The sequence below is a fragment of the Patagioenas fasciata genome, chromosome 2 (genome assembly GCF_037038585.1).
Source record: "Patagioenas fasciata isolate bPatFas1 chromosome 2, bPatFas1.hap1, whole genome shotgun sequence".
In the NCBI taxonomy this organism is placed as follows: domain Eukaryota; kingdom Metazoa; phylum Chordata; class Aves; order Columbiformes; family Columbidae; genus Patagioenas; species Patagioenas fasciata.
The window spans coordinates 35,995,707-36,014,385 of record NC_092521.1 but is presented as its reverse complement, the minus strand read 5'-3'; the positions used below and the strand labels follow the sequence as shown (position 1 = coordinate 36,014,385).

The 18,679-nt window shown below is 40.5% G+C and overlaps 1 protein-coding gene across 6 annotated transcripts in view; it reads right to left on the bottom strand.

The window, feature by feature from the left end:
• Positions 1-1,742: 1,742 nt before the first annotated feature.
• Positions 1,743-18,679, bottom strand: part of NCOA2 (nuclear receptor coactivator 2) — a 189,973-nt gene continuing 173,036 nt past the window's right edge. For all 6 annotated transcript variants that reach the window (XM_071804021.1, XM_071804017.1, XM_065830022.2 and 3 more), the window contains 4 exons: positions 17,981-18,158; positions 15,499-15,697; positions 10,259-10,348; positions 1,743-5,551 (listed from right to left, as the gene is read on the bottom strand). In XM_071804021.1, coding sequence (XP_071660122.1) covers positions 5,540-5,551; positions 10,259-10,348; positions 15,499-15,697; positions 17,981-18,158 — 479 coding nt within the window. In that variant the 3' untranslated portion in view covers positions 1,743-5,539. The remainder of the gene's footprint in view (positions 5,552-10,258; positions 10,349-15,498; positions 15,698-17,980; positions 18,159-18,679) is intronic.

The following is an 18,679-nucleotide window of genomic DNA, read 5'->3' as shown; positions in this document are numbered from 1 at the left end:
ATAAATTTTGATCTTTCTTCTCTTTTAGCTGCCTAAAGAGTGGGAACTTTTAGTGAATGACCCGCATTAAAACCTGGAACTGAGCCATCCCCACACGCCACAGGAGCCTACCGATGACCCTCAGCCAAAGTCCCAGCAGGGATTTTCAAACAGCACCAGGGAGTTGGCAGAGAGCAGCTGATGGTCCTCCCGAGCGAAGCAGGACACGTAAATCCCAGTCACAGCAGCAGATGTTGCGTGGAAATAACCCTAATTGTGATTTAAATCAGGTCAGAGCAGAAGCGGTTTATTGCTGTGGCTATAGGAAAGGACAAGGAGCAAGCAGAGCTGCTCTGCTGATGTGGACTATGTCCCTGTAGAGGCAGTGTACATGCATCTAGAAACACCGTAGCACAGACAGGCACAACGACACAAGTTGTATGTACCTGTTACATGCCCAGGGCCACAGAACCACCCAAGGCTGCTCTGGGTTCTGCTTTCTTCAGCACAAAAATTCATTTATCGTGAAGGTTTCACCACACTTTTTCTTTCAGGAGACAGGGAGAATTTGGTCAAGAGGCTCACTCAGGCTGTGCTTCGCATATCTACTTCCACACTTCGGAGCCCGAGAGGCCAAGGCAGAGGGCAGATCCCCCCAGCTGATCTCTTCCCTTGCCATAGCCTGACCCCAAGCAGAGTGTGACATGCAGCTCTTCTCCTGTACTGTGCACAACACATGGAGAACTGGGATACACAGGGAGCAACAAAGCTGGGGAATAATTCAAAGCCTCTGGGCACCCCTGTTCCATCCCTGTGAGTAGTCTCTGTCAACAAAGCCTGATCCAGAAAGGTAAAGGCAGCACTTTTCTTTCCTGAAGTCAGTTACATCAGAGGTCATCATTAGCTCATCATATTTAGGTTGACATCAGGAGTCTTAGCTAAACCAGTTGTCAAGAATTTTAAATTTTATTATTAATAAAGGAATAATTGTGCCTAAAGGCAAGTTTCCAATAGGAAACATTTTTCCTTGTACTATACCCAGATGTTTTCTCTACTTGTTTCTGAACTTGCATTGGGAGAAACATTCTCCCTTCCTTGCTTTCCTTAATGGGGCTGTATTATCCTTATATCCAAGGATCACCATCATTCTGCTGAAGCCAAGAGAACTGCAGGAGAAGCCTTGTTGTTTTGCTAGAAATGGTGAAAGGGTAAGAATATTTGGAAGTCTTAAATAAATCCTCTTTGGAGTACTCTTCTAAAATTTTTAACATAAATAGTTTTTCTCCCTCATTCTTTTCCCAGAGTGAGCAGCAGATGATTCTGATAAACAAACATTGTGGTAGCTGCTTTTATGTTTGTGTGTTTTAAATCAAACAAGCAAACATTTCAAGGTATTTTAAATGAAAAAATTTGGCACAGCAAGGAGAACCAGCCCTTAACTCTACCCCGTCCCACTTCGCACCATTCAGGGTCTGCCTCTGCTGAAACCATCATGGAAGATGTCTATTTTGTCCTGACTGCGATATAAAAAGTACTCATAGTCAACTGTTTTCACATTAAGCTATGCAATAAACATGTCTCCATTAATATAGCACTATAAAGATAAAAAGGATTTGAGAGCAACAACTAGCTGGAATATATAAGCAGCTTCCACATGGAAAAACTGCTGTCTTTTTAAAACCTGCTGATTTATCTACCCTCTAGTGCTTTAGTATTAGATCTTATACCCTTCGATGAATAAATGAAGACACAACAGAAACACGTTGAAATCTCTAAAGCCATGTAAAACCCGAAGGCATTAAAATTTATTAAATGATGCAATAACAACAGAATTCTTTATTTACAATAGCATTATTTAACATCAAATAAGCAAATAGCATCAGCAAAGCAATATTAACTTGCATAAATGTATTTAAAATTTCTCTGAATATATCTACCTTTGCATAAACTGCTCACACTAGAAATACAAACATCAATGCAGGTGAACAAAGTGATGTTCAGAGTCAACTCCGTTTTGAAAATAAATCACAACCTGAAACACTGTAAGCTTTCTCCTGAAGAACCATAGTTTATATATTGCTTAATTTTACCCTTGTATAATCTTTTCATATACACACATCTCAGATGCAATTTCATGATGAACTGTACAAATAAAACCCACAAATGACATAAAGGGAAAAAACTGAATGACAGTAAATGCTTGAAGAAATGTGTCCATCATCTCTATTGAACAACATAAAGATTAAGTGATGATGCACTTATTCCAAAATTGTACACAATTCACTATACAAATATAATACATCAGACAGCTATGTAGGAATATACAAGACTTAAAAACAGATCTAAGGCATTATGCTAGATTTTAGCATTTTGAGGTTCTTGCACATAGCTTTTACCTGTAGTAAGAAACTTAAAAGGTTTTGTTTTAGTCTACAAAGAAACAACAGGGAGAAAATTCTAATTAAAATCAAAGCCACTACAGTAAATTTTCTTCTGTGCAGAGAATGCTTTTGCTCTTAGGCAGCATACTACCATACAAATACTAGAAAACTTTTAAATTCACACCAACAATTAATGGCTTAAGTTGCATTTCAAAACTGATTGTGTATCTTTGGGTTTTGCAAGTGGAGCTGTGCCACCCATTTCATCTGTTAAGCTCATATGAATTCCGCTTTTAAACAAAGATTAAAAAATGTATTGTATAAACTGCAAAAACATTGCTTTTAATTAATACAGGCCCAAAGGGATACCGGTGTGGGACAATATTTTAAAGATCAAGTACAAATTAATTCATTGTAGCAAAACAGCTCACTTCACTTTTTAACCTTACCACATTACATGAACACTTAAACAGGTCGCATGACCATGTATATATGCTTATTTTTCACATTATGCGCCTTTCACATTTAGTAAGTAGAACACTGATTAATTGTTCTGTTAAACAAAATCCAAGTACTTTCTCCGACCAATTTACTGTATACAGGATGAAAAATACTGATAATGAAGGGAATTGATTTGGCTTTTTTTGTTGTTTCCATAGTGATCAATATGATCAGAAGATTCCTTCACTCACTTTTCTTTCATTAGTTAGAAGATGACTAAAGTCACGATGAACCCAAATGGAGCCAAAGTGATAGGTACAATCTCCTTCCTTTCCAAATGGCAATGGATGATGAAGTATCATAATCACTACAGATGATAAGAGTTTGCAGGTCTGTCGTGAAATGGGACAAATTTAAACTATTTTGTCCACTGTGAAAAAGAATAATCTATCTGAAGAGGTTACCGTTAAGAACCAAAAGAGAATGAATAGAAATAAAATTATTTTAAAAGTCATTTACACTTTGAGGTCCATGAAGTTAATTCCTTCAAATTTATACAGATCTTATATAAGTCACTTTTTGTCAGATATACAATGCAAGTTTAACAAAAATCTTCCTGTAGGAATGAGGCTGCAGATCTCAGGACTGATGGTTATTTTGGTTTCCCATCAGCAGGTAAAGAGGATGGCTCAGCTGAACGAATATTTTGTTTGAATTGGTAACAGAACAGGGACAGCTGAAAAATGTTGTTTCTCTAGAATGGTGGCGCTGCCCTCCTTAGGGACAAACACAACTGTACATTTCCTGGGCTTTCATCGAAAGCCTTCTACAGAAACAGCCTATTTTGAACCATCTTTATCATAGTTTCCTCAGCCTTAATATAGCAAGGCTGCTATTCTATTTGAACTCCTACCTGAAAACCAAAGCACACTAAATGGCAACAGAATAAACCTTTCACTCCTAAAAGGCATGGCTGATGAGATATTACAAAATGCATTGCATTTTACATGACATCAAAAAATCTGCATTCAGGTTAGCAAGTTTGTGGATCAGGGGTCAGTGGAAAGAAAATAGAGGTCAAACCCATCAACTTCTTAGTACTTAAAGTCCTCAGAAACTGGTGTCAGTTTACTAAAAGATTATTCCAACCACAGTGGGCAAGAAAAAAACCCTGCCCCCTAACAATGGCCTGCTTAGTAACAGTTTTTCTAAGATTTGTTACGAAAGGATATAAACATACAAAAATCAAGAACTGGTTCCTACAGTGGCTGCATATAATATAGGTTAGTTAAATGACATTATGAGCAGAATCACAACGTTTAGAAAATGAGAAGTCTCAAGCCTACAAATTAGGTCTAATCAAGGCTTTGTGATCCTCTACAAAACACTTTTCCAGGAGACACACACGGCTAAGAAGATATCTAATTTAATACTGAAGTACCTCATTTGGAATCAACTTCACAACATGTATATCTCACAAAAATTATACAAGTAAAACACTTAAGTTTCCAACTTAAATTATTGCTTGTTTACATATAAACTGGATTGTGTGTACCTTACAAAACATCCTTGTAGTTCACACTGCTTTAAAATAATCAGAAACACACGATAGTGGTGAAGTCTGTAGTGATATCTGCTATAGGTATTACAAGAATTGTTATTTTCCCAGTTAAGGGGATGGGACCCATAAATTATCATGCTTTAAAGCAGGTATCTTGAGCTATTTGATATTATGCACCAATTCTGCCACTACCATAATCAGTACATGCATTACCATTGAACTTTGCTGTTCAGCACCCAGTAACTGGCCATCCAGGTTGCTGGAAACACACCCAGGGAAATAAAGGGGTAACCTTTTTTTGTCTTTTTTTAAATTCTATTAGAAAGAAGATGAAGATGACAGAAGTCAGGAGAGTCAGATTACAAAAATCAAGTTTTGCTGATTGCCAGGAATTTAATCAGAAACAAATGTAACCAACTTGTATTTTTGGATTATAAACATTACCATAAAACCCAAACAAAACACCCCTTATAAACAGCGCTCTCACAGGGTAATTTTCATCTGTTTTACAACTTTAACCCCATTCAAAATTGGTCTGTGTAGTTTTCTACATTGGTTCATCTTCTCTGACTTGTTGTCAGTGGAACGTGCTCGTTGGAGGTCTCTAGATGCACCAGACGTTGCTTCTACACCCTCCTCCACGCCTACTCTCCGCCCCAAAATGCAGGCCTTAGTCTAAAACACCAGTTTTCAGACGGAACTGAATCCTTTGCACCAGACTGAGTAAGCCAGGGAAAACAAAGCAAAAAAAAAAAAAAACAAAACCAAAACCCAACCAAACCAAAGTCTAGAACTAAACAGAAACAGAACGAGAGCATGGTTGTTTTTCTTTAAATACATACATTTAAATACATTCAATCTGACATGGTTTATGAAAACTGCCTGTCAACATTTACTTCGCAGGAGAGATCTAAGTTGCACTAAGGTGAATGCAGTGAACAGACTGAGCAACTGTCTGTCCGCGAGCTTCAGACTGTCAAAGAAGAGGCTGCTCTTGGGCCAGGACCGCCCGGCTCCCTGGGGCAGGCGGGGCCGAGTCCTGCGGCAGCAGCGGCTGCCACCAGCGCTGGCAGCTCGGCTGGGTCACGACAAACAGACACAGCTCTTCAAACCGGTAAGGATTTGGGGCTGTAAGCCCAGTCAGCTGAAGAAAGGAGCAATCGAACCATCCTCAGGGTCAGCAATATTTCTGAAAAAGAAAAAAAGAAAGAAAAAGGAGAAATTGGAGAAAAGCAAATTAATTTTTCCTTCTGGGACAGTGAAGATGGATAGGTCAACAACAGCTGGATGCAGCATCCACCGTCGATCATATGTTAGTGTATTATTTTAAACCTGAAAATTAAGTTGAATTTTTAAAGCTAGGCTTTTCTTTACGTACACTGATACAAGTGACCTGCAATTTCATTCCGAGCTAGACAGGAAGAAGAAATTTTCTACAATGAGGGTGGTGAACCACTGCCACAGGTTGCCCAGAGAGGTGGTAGATGCCCCATCCCTGGAAACATTCCAGGCCAGGCTGGATGGGGCTTGGAGCAACTTGATTTAGCTGAAGATGTCCCTGCTCATTGCAGGGGGTTTGGATTAGATGACCTGTGAAAGTTCCCTCCAACCCAAACTATCCTATGATTCTTTATCAGCGTGGGTTTAATTTCACTGTGTCTTAGGTCCTTAATTAATTCCAATTATCATGGACATTATAACAACTCAGGGTCATCTGCCTCCTGTAGACGCCAGCTAAAGATACAGCAATATGGTTTAAGAGAAGTCTCATACTTCCGGTATGTGCAAAATCTCCCTGTCTTACTGCTGTATCAATCTCAAAGGAAACAACTGCCTTGTTCACTTCCCCCTCCAAGAATCATTATAAAAAAGGAATAAAGAAGATGATGTTCTTTACTTCTTTCTTAGTACCTTCGCAGTATCTTTAGACATAGTACAAACTGTTTTCAGCTGAGCTGATTAGCTTGAACTTTCTTATTTAAGAAGACCTCAGGATGTGGCTTTCACAGTTGTTTTAAGACCATCCCTTCCAGTGACTGCAGCCTGCACCTCTCTGCCTTCCTCCCCTTGCAAACCCCTGGTCCCATGGGGTGCTGTGGTCAGTCAGGGCAGAGAGTCAATCCAGCCAAACCCCATTTTTCTTCTCCCACGGGGTTGCTTTTCATTCCTATCCTGTGGCTCTGTCAGTGGAGCAGCTCTTTGCTCGCAGCCTCCTGCCAGGACACGGAAGGCCCTGTTTGCTCGAGGACATTGTGGGCAGCAGGAACTTTCTCACTGGACCATGTGCATGCTGCCAGGCTGCCTTTTGGAAGGTGTCTACACCATGGTCTGGACTTTACCACACCTTTCGCTGCAATCACAGAAGGCCTAGAAATGTATCTCTGTTGTTAAATAAAGCCAGCGTCAGAAACCATCCTGCAGTTCAGGGAAGCAAGGTCCTCTGTTCTGTACACCTGCTATTCCCAGCGCAGCTCTTCAGGGGTAAGCAGCCATGAGCACAGCCTGGAGGCCAACACAGTGAGTCCTGCTCCTGCTCTTCCTCGGTTTGTCACAGCGCAGAGACACTACACTTGCATCCATCAAAATCCCGACTAATATGGACAAGCTAAACTTTGTCTCTTCTCCCTGACACGTTAGGAGGCAGTTTGGGGACCCTGCTAGTGCTTTTTTGACCATAAAATGTGGAACAGAAGTAAAAATCCAAATAAGTCCTTATCTTCAGAGTGGATGTTTAGCAAACAGTATCTCTACAGAGATGCTAAATAAATGCCTCCACTATATCAGTGACTTGAAAAAAATAAAAATAATTTAACAAATATTTGAGTTGCACATGATAAAATATATAAAGGAGGGAAGAAGACGAAGAAGGCACAAGTGTACCCCTAGAAAAACACTCCTCCCCCCTTTTTATTTAGATGCAACCAAAGCAAACAGGACTTTAAAGAAATATGTCAAATTATTATTTCCAGACTGATAGTGAATGCGGGAAAAACTGCTCAGAATAACTTCCATGGCCAATGTATGCAAATTCAGAGTAGAGAAGTAGCCTGAAAATCCCAGAGATCATTGACTGTAAGATTACCGCTATACTGTAGTAAGTTAAACTGGACGCCCCTCAAAAACCTCAGCTACAAGCAGTATTCTTCAGACATTTACTCTTAAGTAGGAGCAGGTTCAAAATTTGCTTTTACCATGTGAAATTAGTTAATACAAATTTTTTCCAATAATCGCAAAATAATATATTAAACTGTTACAGCTGCATCTACTTTCAGCTCTACAAATGAAGGGTGCCTTGAAACAGACAGAAAATTCTGTGTCCTCTGGTTAACTGTAAAACAGCTTCTCTGTTAAACACTAGTATCCTTGCAAGTCTTATGCTGTAGAAGCTTTACCCTTAACATGTTAAACCAAAGTGAAACAGTATTAAGCAAACTAACTAAAACAGTAAGCGTAGAGATCTGACATCCATAGTTGTACTGATTTCAGCAACAGCGTATTATTTCCTGGTTACTCGAGTCTAAACAGAACTGATCCCTCTAAATGATACAGATGTTGAGATCAACTTTGCAAAACATTGAAAAAACACTCAAATTTGTCAGATGAGTTTCTCAGTTTCCTATTTGTCAGACGAATTTCTCAGTCTTCATATGTTAAAACCACAACTGCCAAGGGATAAAGCACATTAATCCTCTCCTCAGCTTTCTAATTACACAGCTTGAGCTTTAAAAAAAACCTTGTTACATAGCAGTAGTTTATATCACAGACACATGAAAATAGTACCTACTTAACCTGTATTACAGTTCAAAGTTCAGAAAAAAGTATTTATAGTGCATATAAACCATCTACATTTTCCCTGATGGTAAGAGCTACATTAGTAGAATATAAAATCACAAAGTGCAGGCTAATGTACTCTTACAAAATAATTTAAGAGATTTTAAGGAGTCACTTTTCTCCAGGTGAGACAAAACTGCTCTCCTGCATGGCCACTGTCTGTCTCACTGCCACAGCACTGTCTCCACTACTTTAATTTGAAACCCCACACATCCCCTGCCCAAAGCCCTGCCACTCATTTCCTTCTACCTGCACCCTCTTCCCTGACTTCTCTCCACTCTCTTGCCTACCCTTCTGTCACATCCACTCTCTTCTCCTTCTCTCTTCAACCATTCTTTAAAATCTATCTCCTCCTTCCTCCTCTTTAGCCCGCTTCCGCCTCAGCAGCCTTATTTTCCCTTTCTTTCCTTTTTGTTCTGACAGTCTGGCTTCTCTTAGCACCTGAAATGTAACTGGTTAGGGAATGCGTTAAGTAGGAAAATAACACCTTAGTATGTGACAACTTCTACTAAAGCAGAACATACTGCATCTTTTAGTAAAGTGACCAAGAAATGGCTGCAGAAGTGACTCTGTATGCACAAATTCTCCACTCGCAGAGACAGGCACCTGTATTTTGATACGAACCATGAGGTGTGAAAATAATTTGCCTCCAGGAAGTTTTGAACACACACACACACACACACACACACACACACACACACACACACACACACACACACACACACAGGGATACAATAAAGTGGATGTACAGTTACTTCTTCCTCAATACTTCCACATTCTTCATTTTCACTAATCTTGCTACACTTGCAGTCAACTTTTTTTAGTTTCTCCTATTATTGAATTTTTTTTTCTCTAACAGTAGAAAACTTTAAATTTTGCTATTGGATTTAGCATAAGAGGGAAATTAATTTACTTAACTCCATCTTTCTGATGTCAACACCGCACCCAAGGAGATGACAGGAAACACTGGTGCAAGGGAGAGACCTCCAGCAGGTTACACAAAAATGACTCCTGCGAGAACGACGGCCCAGACCTGTCTGTCCCGGTCGCCACAGGGAGCTCAGGAAATGGCCAATTTTAAAGCCTTCCCGCCCAAAACTCGGCACCGCGAGCGCTGGGCGGGAACGGTGGACGGCAGCCGCTAGGTGGCGACCCCGGCACGGCGGGAGCGGGGAGCGGGGGCAGGGGCGGACACGGGTGTCGGTGCGCGGCCGCTCCGCTGTGCGGAGAGGTTTTGGGGGGTCTGCACAGCTGCGATGCTCGGGTCACGCGGGGAAAATACCGCGTTCCACTTTGAAGCCACATCAGGGCTCGGAATGCCGCGTTTGCTGTAACAAACTTATGTTAAATGCCGGTTGTTTCCATAAAAAACTCTTCTGCTGAGGATGGGGCACGTAACTACCTCATTGACTTGGCCCCACGCCAAGAACTCCACAATGTCTTTCCTTTAGTACTGTTACCGTCCGGAATACAAATCGGTTTTGACCTAAGCAAACGCTAATTACCCTGTCAGCTGGAAATTTGTGTGAAAATTAGTTCAGTTCTCCTACTCTTCTCAGACGAAGCACTGTATAGAAAGTAACAAATTAAATAATTCACAAGATTTTTGCCCTAAGTATATATAATGCAATGAGCAGTGGAAAAAACCACTTAGGCAGGATGAAACATGAAGTGGGTTAAGCATGCAGCAGTGCAAATATAAATAAACAGTAAGTCTTTCCCATCATCAGCAAATAGTCATGTAATTGCTCTGTAAAAAGCAAATACAACTATACATAAGTCTGCTGAATGTGACTGTGTGTTAATTCAATAATGTACTGTATTCTGTTAATGTAAACGTATTCTGTATTATTCACTTTGGTAATGCTAGTGGGATCTAAACAAGGAACTTAATATAGATGTCACCCAAAGTGGAATTAAAAAAAATTAATTGCAAAAAGCTTAATTACTATTACCCTGGGGACTTTCAACTTTGTAAGTAAGTAAAAAGATACTGCATCCATTCCAGACCACAGTGTGTTCACAGTGCCGCTGCCTCCGCACGTCTATGTTTGCCATTTCTTACCCGTGTTGCATCTCCGTCCTGCTTTATCATATCCATTCCAGGCAGCTGGTTTGGAAAAAGATTGCCTCCTCTCATAGCAGGATCATTAACCTATTGGTAACAAGATATTAAGGAGAATTAATTAAAAAACTACGTTGGGAAGAGGGCTATGAATTATAAACCACTATGCTACTTGCATATACCAACATCTACTTTAGAGATGATGTTGCAGTTGGGGAAGTGACTATAGAGCTAGAGCACCCTTCTTGCACAGCATGTATTTGACTCATATTATTCTGCTTCACAGTCAACAACAAAGATTTCATTCTTGATACTATGACCCTTGTGCACAGTTTACAAAGCAGGCTCCACAAATTAGGTCAGTATTATTTGAAGAGGACATGCCTGCTATGAAAGTTCTGAAAGCAGAAACACATAACTACTTTTCTAACCTCAATAACACACAGCTTTTCTGCTTGCAAACCACCACACGTTTTTTCCAAAGCCTGATGAGATAACATGCAGGCTGAATTATACCAACTATTCAGTTAGTTTTAATGACACTTATTTTTTTGCTCATAAGTAGCGCAAGAAAGATATCATTAAATGGGAAAACCTGCAGCTGCACGCTTTCCTAAAGGGATAGTCTCAACCATTTTCTGAACAGAGCACAGGAAAAGTATTGAAACTGTGTGTTTTTGCACAACCAAGGGGTCTGTCATGCTTAGTTATGTGGAAAGAGTAGCTTGCTAAATTTACAGCATTGCTTTCTCAATCAAAGGATTAATCTCACTGTGTAGGAACTGGTTTGAAATACAAAACACAGCTTTCAGCACAGTTCTGAAATACTAGAAAATCCAGTTTTCCTTAGGAGTTTTACAGGGAGAGAAACCTCTTCCTAGGGAGTCTTTCTTGGATTGGTTCTCTCTGTTACTTCCCTCAGACTAGACGGATGTGATAATAGCAAAGATATGCCCCTCCAGATTTTGCTGGAAGGAAAAGAGATGTTTTCTGTGTCACCTGCCCTTTAGAAGACTTGTGTTGCCAAGGAGAGGAGATTCTGCTGCTGCATCACCTCACTCAGCTAACAGCAACCTGCTGCAGCAACAGGGTAAGACTGTCTCGAATTTACCACACTAAAATCTCATTTCAGGTCCTCCTGACTTTTGTTTCTGTTGCTGTTCACTGATTTTGCAAAACATCGCAAAGATAAATGCAGTCCCATGCAAGCACCAAAAGAGGCAGTTTCAAATGCTGCCAGAGACAAGACTGCAGTTCAACAGGAAAGATTAAAAACTTAAATCTCTTTGCCATACGAATTTCAGCTCTGATGAAACTGGTTGTTTGGCGCTGCGAGCCTTCAGGTGATGCTTTCTATTTCTTAATACAAAAGCGCAGACTTTTAAACCCGAATCTGAAAATTTAAATCAGAAGGGAAAAGAGCAACGCTATTTTGTTTGGAAAGACAGCAGACAGCTTTGCAGCTTTATCTATATGCATTTGACTGAGTAACACAATCCACGTTTGAAAAGTGTTTACAACTATTGATCAACATTCATCAGAATGCACAGGCTTCTTTTCTGAAGGCAGGTGAAGTGGTGTTATATCTGATACGAAATCTGACTAAAACAAGACAGAAGATGTTTTACAACTCCTTTGCAATTATGCACATTAATACAGTCTCCTGCTAATAAAGCAGAATTATATACAAGGTGTCTAATCAGAAAAGTTTTCTACCACTCTAGAGCTCCTTTCATGCAGTATGCTGAACAAAACCAAAATACTGTTTCAAGATAACAGTTCATAGATGCCATGATAATCCTGGCCTGGGGAGTACTGCACCTGTGCAGATTAATAAATATCTGCTCCAAGTGGATGTCTAGATAGTGGTTTATTTCATATACTGAAAAGTCTCTTCTCTTGCACAGGTTTCAAATTGGTCCTCTGGCAACTCAGTAAATAACATGGACCTGTGATGCAAAGTAAGTAACAGGCAAAACCATACCAACAGTCCATTGTGCAAGCAAGATGACATTGATTACCAGGAGACAGCAAGTTGTGTGAACAGGGCAACATTGTGAAGGTTGAGACTTTCTCTGTGCCTGGGCAAGCTGTTTTGGGCAGAAGGAACCTGCAGAGCTGGCAGCTAGCATTTCAGCATTCCTGCTATCAGCCTCCTAGAAGAAGACACTAGTAAGAGTAGCCTAGAGAGCTTTAAGGTAATTATAAGGGAGAAGACAATAATGAGACAATGCCTGATCCCTCAAGTACATGAAAGAGTCTCTAAGCATCATAAACAGCAAGCCCATGGGAAACACAACATTTTGGGCAAAAATCTTCATTTTCTGCTTGGTGATGCTGGGAGCCTAGGTTGTAAACAAGAGAAGCTGAAGATACACCAGTAAGAACAGATAAAACACCAAACTTAGCTTTCCTGAGCTCTGGATATGCCTGTATGATAGAATATAGTGTCACGAAGAGGGACAGGAGACAGAGCCAAACAAACTTGTTTGGTACCAGAAGTACTATACGTGCTTCTCACCAGGTAAATAAGCACAGGCACAGCTTTTTACTAACAAGTAAAAAAAATATTACTTCCAAAACCATCCAATAACATATGAAGTGGGTTGTTGTTTGTTTCTTTCTTTTTTTTTTTTTTTTTTACAGTAGCCTGAACACATGCGTAACATAACCGCTGTTATTCACTGTGGTTAGAAAGAGATGAATGTGTGAAGTTAAAATTATGTATTATAGAACAACAAAAAAAGCAATGAATAAATAAGTAAAAGTGTAGGTGATATTGTTAGAAAAGCCAAAAGAATGAATGAAATGACAACTGTCAGCAGAATTACAGAAAATATAGTCATTTTGAAAACCACCAGTTACAAGAAAAAGTTTAGCACAGCCTAGGTCAATTGCTAAATAAAGATGCCAGATCATAAAACACTACAGCCTGAACACAGAAAAAAATAAACCAACTCAATATTAACATTTTTATTTATTCCTGACTCTCAGCAAAGAAAATGTGAAGCAGCACAGCAAACATTCCTGAGGACTAAAAAGTACTGTCTTGTGGCTCAGAAATGGCCCCTCAGCTGCCAGTTGGCCACCTCTGACCTAGATGAAACATAAAACATTTGCTTGCAGAGTTTGCAGATGACACAGTGCTGGGGTGATAAATCAGGAGGAAAACAGGTTACTGTTACAGAATGAGGCAGAGCACTTAAGGCAGGCAATACATTTGGGAACAAAGAATGCAGGTTTCATCTATGCAGAACATGTTGTGGAAAATTTGGGGACCATCGTAAGGGTTTTAGTATGTGCTCTCTAGTGTGACATTGTCACCAACAGAGCAAGACAACCCATGGATTGAAAGAGAAATTACAAGAGCTTGACTCTACCCAGCTTTGGTGCAGTCGCTGTTAAATCACCATCTCTGGTTACTCTGTTCATACTTGGAGGTTACAACAACAGGGTTTAAAGCAGACCCGCGAAAGGGACTGATGGGCTGAAAAACAAATGTTGAGATGGATAAAGAACCTCAGCCTATTCAGCTTGCTGGAAGTTAGATGCATACTATCTTGAAACAGTATCTTGCAGTCTAAGAGGAAGAAAAGCAGTGCAACAACTGTGCTAGTGGAAACAGTAGTCTGCATGGAAATCTTTGAAATAAACCCAGATCTCTTTCTGTAATGCTTGTTTCTCAATTCAGGTTCCTGGGGAAAGTTATGTAGCATTGGCATGCTGAGAAATCAGACTGGGCTGTTGTGTTCAAATCCCCACTCTCTTCTTTTTTCGTTTTACTATTGCTTTACTACATTAAATATGTGCAACAGTATGCTCTTGGGAACTAATAACAACAAAAAGTCTGCTATAGCTGAGTGTAGCAACTAGGAATATCAGAGAAGGTGACACATTTGGGAGTATCCAGATTACTTCAGGTCACTAGTATGTGGCAGCTGTAGAAGACAAATGTGATCTGGGGCTATATCTGTCAGAGTATTCCAAGAAAAATGGAGAAGAACTAGAGTTACGCACATGGCTCTGGTGCTTAGGAAATACTGATTCAAACTGGAACAGGTGCAGAAAAGGAAAGGGAATTTAAAGCCTACAAGAAGAAACTGAAACATCGCAGCTTGTTGAACTTGAAAAAAAAAAAAAAGCCTCAGAAACCTAAACCAAAGAAATCCAACAACATCAAAACAACAACAAAGAAACATATTGATAGAATATTGATAGAATGGCTCTTTTAGAAATGCGATAAAATAGCTATTTAAGCTGAAGGACAATATGAAAAAAGTAAATAGTCCATTACCCAATTTAGGCTAGAAAATCAGGTATTAGGAATATTTTTTTCACTGGAAAGGTTATCAAGCACTGGGACAGGCTACCCAGGGAAGTGGTTGAGTCACCATCACTGAATTTGCTTAAAAGACATGTAGACGTGGTACCTAGGCACACAGTTTAGTGGTGGACTTGACAGTGTTAGGTTAACAGCTGGACCTGATCTTAAAGGTCTTTCCCAACCTAAATGATTCTATGACTTCATGGCGTCAGAAGTAAGGTTTATGATATTGTCCACCACAGGAGATACTGTCTGAAGACATAAGAGGTACTTTTCTGCCAATATTTCTAAGAAAAGGTATAAATTCAAGTCTGTGTGTTGAACAAACAGGAGCACAGCTTTGAAACAAACATATGAACCTGTCAGTTAAGAGAACTTGTTTGTGAGGACCTCGTGAAGGTGCCAGACTCATAGTTCTTGAAGCTGACTGCTTATTGTCTGATACTACAAACACAGGGCAGTAGCATCTTTCACACACCATCCACGCCAGCATCTGTCACTCTTACCTCTAGGAAACAGCTGCCTGCCATTCAGTCCTGGCCTCCCCTGCTGAGAAAATCGGCAAGGAACCTGGTGACCTGCAACTGTGCTATGGAAACTTACCTGCTGAGAACAGGAGCTAGATCCACACGTGCTTCCACGGGAGTTCAGGACCAACTACACGTGCTAGCTACAGTGGTGCTAGGCCACAATGGGAAATTTAGATGCAAAAGGTGCTCTCTACCTCATCAGTCACCTTGGTTATCTGAGTGCAGAGCTAAAAACAAAGCCTTTTTAACATTATCATTTCTCAAGAAAACTAGTAAAAGAAACATAATGGCTTAGAGCAGTTACAAGCCCAACACAGTGGACCTGAAAAACTACTGAAAGTCAAAGAAAATCCTCTAGCTGTCATCTCAAGTCCTTAAATTCTCACCTGCTCAGGACCCATGGAGGACAACCCTGATGTAGGCACAGAGGTCGCTGAGGTCATGCTGATCTGCCCTGTCATCTGGTTCATGTTGTTCATACCACTTGTGTTGGTTGCCATGGATACACTGATGTTCATGTTATTATTGTACATGCTGGTGCTTGCTTGCTGCCCAAAATGTGGTGGGGACTGTTGTGAAAACATGCTACAGCAAGGAATGGAAAAAGCAATGTGTCAGACTTAGAATGCTGAAGCCACTAAGAAGCTACTCTCTTTTAATATACCTTAAACTAGAGTTTGTACATACTGTCATTTATGAAAACTTCAAAGAAAAGACTAGTTTTCAGCTACATTAATGGCTAAGGAATAGATTTTCAACATTTAAGGTCCCACGTCTGTGCACAAAAATACATGCCTTTGCGTGTGAAACTATGGCAGAGTACAAATCTGCTATGTGTGTGCAGTAACAGCCAATTAGGTGTCTAAAAGGATTCTGTATATATTTTAAATATGTTTGGGAAAGTTAATTTTTGGAAGAAAAGGAAAACCACTTTTTCTCCTTTCAGTGTTAGCACAGCACAGGACTTTTGAGTTGGTATTGGATCTGGTCTAACACACCTTTTTGCAAAAGAGGCTATTTGCACATATGAATACCAGATTTGCACATTCAAATATGGCAAGTGGGCTCACAAATATAGACATGCAATTGTGCAGAAGTTCATTTACTAAATCTTAGCATCAGGTTTTGAAAATGTGGCACTGTAAGAACCAACATGAAGTCTAAGACAATTACCCTTTATGTTCCCTTAAGGCCAGAATAACTTAAGGAGGACTAACTGTGGAAGATCTCATCCCAGATTTTATTCCATGTCAAGAGTTTTCTGGATAGTATCTTCCTTCTTCTTATGTTGAAAGCCACATGACAAACTTTTATTTTTCCCAAAAGGCACATCACAGTTTACATATCAGTCTTCTCGACTATTGGAGTGTAATCCACCAGTCAATGAAGGAATTATTGCTGACAATGTGTCTGGAGGATCTGCACTAGACTGAAATCCTGTGGAAGGGCTGCTGCGTGTCAGGTGGCACACAGTAATCACCTGCGTATCTGTGGCTGACTTCCCTGCGAAGCGCTGCTCCCACAGCTGAGGAAATCTCTCAGGGTTAGCGCTCAACCTTGCACTTGGGTACTCTTCTATGCGACTGCTGCGCACTGTGAGATTTGGGGGAGCGCAACAGCATTCTGGGCACAGGACCAAACTCAGAAAATCCCATTCTCTTCCTTCCAACTCCATGTCTTTTCAGGCCACCTAACCCCATTTTTCAGTTGTTATTTGGATGGCTGAAACAGTACACTACAGATCATTGTGAATATTCAGTGGCTTGTGTAAATGCATTTGACATGTCTCCATGTCCGCAGAGTTGCAGTTTAGCAAGCCAACCATTAATCTTATCGAGCTATCCTTGCTGCCATCCCAGCAGAAGCCACGACAGCAGTACCTATGGCTCCTGAAGGTGCTTTGGGAAGACAGTGAGGAAGACGCACGGCCAAGGACAAGGATGAGAGACAAATCATTTGCTTTAAGGGGAACTTGGGTCAGCCTCATGACAGAAACACTGTTTTTCTGGGTTTATTAAATCTTTGTCAACCAGCAGGAAAATGTGTTGCTGGGATAGTAAGAACAACCTGAGAACTTCAGAATGACAAAAGCACTGTGCTAGAGACAACTGTGTGCGTCCCAGTGTCAAGTGATACAGGTTGTAGGCCAACCTGATAGTTCTTCCTGTCTTCCACTGAAAAGCACAGATCATTGCCATCTGGAAGCTCGTTGCTGCCTGACAGTGTTCAACACCCAACCTATTCAATGTGGACCATATTTTGATATTGGAGCTCTACTGACTGGGAGATGGGCCTTAGCTGAAAAGGTGACAGCATGCATGAGGCATGCTACAATGCTCTCAGAGAATGACAGGTATATGCTGACCACCAGAATGTGCAAGCACTAATGGACTGAACCTGGTTGCACTCCAGCCTTTAAAGTGGGAGGTGATATCCAGTCACTGTAATCCCAGAGCAGTAGGGAACGCACAGGCTCTGGTTCAGCTGATCCAGCCATGTGGAAAGCAGTGTGGGAGCACATGGAAACTGTATGCAGAAGAAGTGCATCCACACAAATGTTATGGGCTAGAGCTCACTGTGCAGTAGAGGTGCTTCTTAAGGACATATAGTGTTTCATCAGTTATCACAGACAAAGCAATGCATTGTGTGGATGCAGGTCTTTTAGCTATGCACTCACTTTGCCTCGTATGAAGTCAGAATTTAAACCAACTCGTCAAGCCAAATTGAAAAGAAATCTCTTTTAGGATAGAGAGTTACCAACGAAAAAAACCAAGCGAACAATTACACATAAACAGCTCCATAAATAAGTGTAGACCATAAACAACCCCATTACTTTGCATGTTCATTTTGGTTTTGTTCTGGATTTACCTGTTTCCACCCATATTCCCTTGTGCCCACCCATTCATTTCCGTAGAGGACTGATAGGCAGGGTTAGCCTGAGACTGCTGAATCATGGGGCTTTGCGTATGAGCCAGTCTTGGGGACATCAGTGGACTCTGAGGAGTGGCGGCCCCTGTGAAGCCTGGATCGGGCTGCTGACTAATACCTGAAGAAGAAAACCAGCAATTTAGCCACTGTACATTCGAAGTTAAAACAAATCAAGAGCTCATACCTGCAGACATGTCTTTACACAGTCCTACTTATGGAATGTGGAACCTATAACTTTGTGTCTAAGTGTGGGATCTAGATTAAAAGCAAGACATCATCAACTAATACTTATGTATAACCTTCAAAAAAATCGTTTTGCTAAGTATGTTGGCTACCTGTGTGTCCCAATCACACAAGTGGTCTCTCCTCTCTACAGACCAAAAGAAAAACCCTGTTAAGTGAATTTATTTTTTTTGTCCAGAAACTGCATTCAAACCAACAAATAAAACATTTTGCTTCTGTCTATAAATCCTTTCTGGTGAAAGTTATGCATGACCCATTTACTGCATAGCACCACCTTTCTAACTTTTACGCTATAATTTTCAATTTTTTCTGAAGTTCCTAGAACCTTAGTATCTCTATTTCTGTGTTCCTGCAAAAACAGATGACATTTTGTGCAAGCACTTAACGATTTTGTAA